The 5,762-nt window shown below is 41.9% G+C and overlaps 1 protein-coding gene across 1 annotated transcript in view; it reads right to left on the bottom strand.

The window, feature by feature from the left end:
- Nucleotides 1–4,728: 4,728 nt before the first annotated feature.
- LOC307230602 (potassium voltage-gated channel subfamily A member 10-like) overlaps nucleotides 4,729–5,762 on the bottom strand; it is a gene marked incomplete at both ends in the record, with an annotated part of 1,695 nt that continues 661 nt past the window's right edge. The window contains one exon of the mRNA XM_080001038.1: nucleotides 4,729–5,762. This exon is cut by the window's right edge and continues 661 nt beyond it. Within this exon, the coding sequence (XP_079857164.1) occupies nucleotides 4,729–5,762 (1,034 nt within the window).

Here is a 5,762-nt window from a genome sequence, read left to right as displayed (position 1 = left end):
CGCCCGCTTCATTTTCATGGGCGCCATTAAGCAGGACAGATGCAGACTCGTGTTTCGTCCCACGAGGTCTGGACGCTGTGACCTCAGGGCAGAGCAGTCACTGTGCAGTTACCTGTCGTAAATCTTTATCTCCGTGAATCATTAGCTACCTGCTGCCTCAGCCATAAACTGGGATTTTCTAAAAAACTTGAGACAATATAGGGCCTTTCCTTTTTGCATACATTCGATCTAATCATTCCCTTTCTATTGAAATAATAATAAAAATAAGATTAATTCTTCTGACATATACATTTTTTTGTGGGATGCTATCCCAAAACTTTTCGCTTAAGCCATTCTGAATAATTGAGACAAACCAAAATGTCAGATGAATAATAAAAGACTTTTCAGCAACAAAGACGAGGACGAGGACCACAGGAGTCTCCCAATGACATCACACAAGATAGGAAAGGTACATTTTTTAAGTGTTAATGGTTCACCATCCTGCAGTCTGTTTGCGCCAATCAGTAGCCTCGTAATATAATAAAAGATTTTTAATGACCATATGAAATGTCAAATATGACAGGTACGGGTTATTACAGATTACAAGGGTTATGCAAGTGGAAGACAAGAAAGAGAGTGAAAGAGAAAAACACTTTCAACTTTGCTTATTTTAGATCATAGAGTGATTTTAAATAGTACCTGCTAATTAATGTAAAACATTTTAATTTAATGTTTAAAATGAAGGAAACACAAGGTATTTTACTGACATGTTGTTACACATGACAAGGCAAGGCAAGTTTATCCGCGCAGCACATTTGACATTTCACACACAAGGGCAAGATTAAAAAATGTGCTTGACATGCGGCACAAAAGCGAGGACAAATTGAATTGAGATGGAAAAATACAATGTTATGTCCGACGTGGCATGTCTGCGGGGGAGAATGTTGTTGTTCTTTCAAGACTTGTGACTCACATCACACCCTGACAGCGTTTTCTCAGCCTCTGTAACTCCTTCCAAGAAGCAGGAGGGTGTGTCCACCTCCCTCGTGGCCCCGCATTCCCTCCGACACTGAGACAGCGTATGGAACTCCCATCCGCCGTTGGTTTCGCCCTGACACCTTTATATATAAAGCCAATAGATTATTTCCATTCTTTTATTATAGTGTGGCCTTTAAGAATAGGTCTCATGTTTGTGAAGTCGCCGTACATTCTCGACCCCGTAGTCGACAAAGGGACGGTAAAACCAAAAGAGTCCTCGTCAGCCAAGGCAGGATGGGGGAGTCCTTGGATCGTTGGCCCCAGTCAGGTCCGCTCGATAACATTAATTGGAATCGAACCCTCACTTTGGCTCCGCGCTGGGCTCCGCGCTGCTTTTAAACTTTGGTCAAAGACCCAACGCAAGGTCGCCCCCAAGGTGATCGAGCCGAACGACGCGACCTCTCCGAGGAGGTAGAGTGGCCGCAACCGGAGACTTTGATGAGGAGGATTTAATGCAATCACAAACAAAAATAGAACCCGAAACTCCGAGATACCTTGCCGTCAGGAGGTCATTGTCTACAGTTTACGAGACGCTGTCCGGGCAACTCTTAAAGTGTGTCTGCTGACAAAACGGTAACCCAATATACTGATACGCGATTCACTGGCTGAGCTTTGGCATGCGACCCATCCACTAAAGTCACTTGGACGTGGTTTGCCTCTTACCTGGACGCAGAGGAAAGTACGGGAGCCTTCGAAATGACACCGCTTTGGTTCATTCAGGGTCGCAGAGTGAGTCTGCTGTGTCATGGCGATCGGACGATCTGCACGGCTTTGGCCGAACTCCTTCGCCGAATCTTCGCCGAGACGGCCGAACGGATTTGATCTCTTTATGGAACACCCCATGAATTATAAATGACGGACCCACATTGGGTTTGACCTTGTGTGGAGCGTCAGCGGTTCGTTAAATGACAAAAGAAAATACTACCGGGCCCGGTGTTCGGGATATCACAGCACAGTCAGTGATCAGTGGCGTGGAAGGTCCGGTGACTGTTCACTAACTGCTGACCGCAGTAATAGAACTCTGAGCCGATCGCAACGGGAAAACACCGCTGAGAACAGCCAAATCACCTGAATCCACATTCTCGATGGGACTGCTTGTCGGACGGTTGTGCGGCGAGAGAAACATCTCGCCCTCAAGTTTAGAAACCAGGATACATAATGTTATAAATGATTCATTGGCATTGCATATTTAACTCAGCTTTTGCATTTGAAGCTCTTCCTGTCAGACGTTGTCAAGCACACAGCGGTTGATTTCTTTCTTTTTTTAATTTTATTTTTCCAGTATGGAGTGTAATGTTGTGTGAAGCAACTTTGCTTGGGTCTTCTGTTTAATATTTTCAATATTAACAACATTTAAATTAAATGTTGTAATATTCCTTATCTTATGTATTTCTGCATGGTTTGTTTAATCCCCTTTGATATTCCTCCTCTATTTTTTAGCGTCTGTGTCCAACTTTTTGATTAGATAATAGGACTATTACCCAAAACGGCAGTAACGCCTGCTGGTGCAGTGTGCTGGTACGTTTGTTAAAGAAAAGCCTGTTTGACAAATTTTGGACATTTTGAGAATAAAAATAAAAAGATTTCATTATAACTCAATGTTCCTGCAACTACTGTTGCAAGAGCTACTGCTGTGGTTTGATGAAAACACCACTCGGTAGGATAGACATTTAATGAAAGGCACTCTTTACAGGACAATTAAAATACAGCAATTAATAATGTTGTGCAGTGTACAATGCTGATATATGCAGTAACAGTTGTTATATATGAAGGGCTTGTTTAATGATAGTTAAGTACTGAATACTGAGTACTGAACCAAGTGACAAACTGTTGTCATCCACGCAAACTTATTGCATCTTCAGTAACAGTTATTGCTGTTTCCACTAATGGAAAGTACATGTTTTACGGGTCATTCCACCCATGTATTATTATATTTGCATATTGCTTGGTTACTAGAAAGGCAATAACGGAGTTTCAACTACATCATTTTTTTCTGCGCACAGGCTTTCCTTATATGCATAAAATCCACTTTACTGTACACCTTGAAATATGGCATGCATATATATGTATATTAATATCTATAATATAAATATGTGGCAAGAGTGAATGTGATCATTCATATAATATAGATGATCATTCACTCTTGTCTCATATTATATTTGTGATATTTTACAAATTCAATGTCACTTTTTTTTAATAAAGTGCTTTAGATGATGAAAATATAGCACTGTGTATTGATTAATTTATGATAGTCAAAGGGTTATAATTCGTTTTTAACGTCATGAATCGTAACCAAAACGTTCCATAACATCATTCATTAGAGTAAAAATGTTGGTTTGACCTCTTCTTGTCCAGTATCCTGATCGGACGCCAAACATTTACCTTGGCTCCTTTTACTAAATGATGTTACTTTTGTGCAAAATGTAAAGTTTTTTTTCTAAGGTGCCAAAACATTTCTGAGGAGATTGTGCTGAGGGCTTTCAGAGCTCAAATAGGTGCCATTGCATTGTTCCGACGGCCCATTGTTCCGAAAACCCAATAGTCAGAAAATGTTATCTATAAAAAACTGATTTCCCCATTGGACATGAACGACACCCTAATCCTAACCATGTCTAACCTTATACCTAAACTTAACCCCTTAACCTTAACTTATTCTCTAACCCGACATTTTTCCGACTATTGGGGTTTCGGAATAATGGGCAGTCCCCCACAAAACGTATATTGTTTTTACGGGTAAATTGACAAAATTAAAACAAGTCCAAAATTGTTCAACTGAGCGATCAACTTCAACTCAATTGATCATTAAAATGCCCAATAACACACATTCATACATACAGTGTACTGTATATATATAAATACAATTTGTCATTTTATCATGAATTTATCAGTGAAATTGTAGCATATAACTAATGCATGTATTAGGAAAGGGTTTTCAGTATATATGTGTTATATGGAGCTTTCTGATGTTCTTTGTTTTTTTTTTCTCAGACGTGCAAGGCTAATAGCAGACTCATTTCAGACCTTTTAGCATGGAGATATCGTTACGCAGTATCACATGGGGAAGTGCTGTCGCAATGCTTTAGCTTTCACCACTATAGATCTGCTGATACCACTTTGTGTACGCCAATGTCCCTGCGCCCCCTCTTGTCCTTGAAAATCCCGCCATGTTCTATATTGATACTGCTGAATATGTCAAAATACACACTTATATGGGACTGAAATGCAATATGATCTGAGAATATTCAAACAGACAAGCGAACAAACACCCTGACTGTCAAGTAAGTTTCATATCGAATTCTACTCTGGGCTTAAGACACAAAAATAAAACAAATCAAACAATCCAATTTACTGCGCCGTTTGCTTCCCGGTTGGTTTCAATAATCCAGACTAAGGATGAATAATTGAAATGATTTATAATTGATAATGAGATGTATCAACACACATTCAATACGTCTCTCGTCGTCCTGAGATCAAACGATGAGTTACGGTTGTGTTAATTGCACTTTGACACATCCACGTGCAGATCCCTTCGACAACTTATGCAAAGCTTGCCTGAAAAAATACTTGGTAATGCCGAGTAATACTGTAAGTATTTGAACAATGCTTGCCCCTATGTTTCGAGTACAAATTAGTTAAAAACTGAACCTAGACATTGTATCACACTGTTGAACCGGATGTAATAGTTTAGTACCCTTAATGTAAAGGACTCATTTAGTTTGCCAGTGCGTGCATGCCATTCTTCTCATTCTGCCAGGTGCCGTTGCTTTTGTTCAATGAGGGGGTGCTCCCGTATTTGTTACTAACTAAGGTGGTCTTCTGAGCAGCCTCCACCGCTGCGTCCATTATCTGTTTCTCCTCTTGCTCGGTCTCACGGTGGTAGAAATAGTTAAAGTTGGAGACGATCACGGGGACGGGCAAGGCGATCGTCAGGACGCCGGCGATGGCGCAGAGAGTGCCCACCATCTTGCCCCCTATGGTGATGGGACACATGTCCCCGTATCCCACCGTGGTCATCGTCACCACAGCCCACCAGAAGCCATCAGGGATGCTGACGAACTGGGTCTGAGGTTCGTCCACTTCAGCGAAGTAGATGGCACTGGAGAAAAGGATGACTCCGATGAAAAGGAAGAAGATGAGGAGCCCAAGCTCCCTCATACTGGCTTTGAGGGTCTGTCCCAAGATCTGAAGCCCTTTGGAGTGTCGAGAGAGCTTGAAGATTCGAAAAACTCGCACCAGACGTATGATTCGCAAGATTGCCAGGGACATGTTCTGGCTGGAGTTGAGGTCTTCGTCCGGTGTGGTCGCCAGCTCTGTTCCCAGGGTGATAAAATAGGGAATGATGGAGACAATGTCGATAATGTTCATGATGTTATTGAAGAAGTCGCTCTTGCTGGGGCACACCACGAATCTGACGCCGAGCTCGAAGCAGAACCAAATGATGCAAATAGTCTCCACAATGAAAAAAGGATCCGTGAAATAGGCCACCAGGTCTTTTGCCGCCGGGTGAGTTGCGGAACTGTCTTGGGTTCCGTTGATGATCTGTGTTACACTTGGGAAAAAGTCATTGTTCTCTCTGAACTCTGGCAGAGTTTCGAGGCAAAAAATGAAGATGGAAATGACAATCACAAACACGGAAACTAAGGCGACTGACCTCGCTGCACTGGAGCTCTCGGGATATTCGAACAGCAGCCAGAACTGTCGATGGAGCTCGTTGGTGGGCAATAACACTTCGGGCTCTTTGATGA

This window comes from Zeus faber (genome assembly GCF_960531495.2).
Source record: "Zeus faber genome assembly, chromosome: 5".
NCBI lineage: Eukaryota > Metazoa > Chordata > Actinopteri > Zeiformes > Zeidae > Zeus > Zeus faber.
This window is presented reverse-complemented; position numbering and strand designations above follow the sequence as displayed.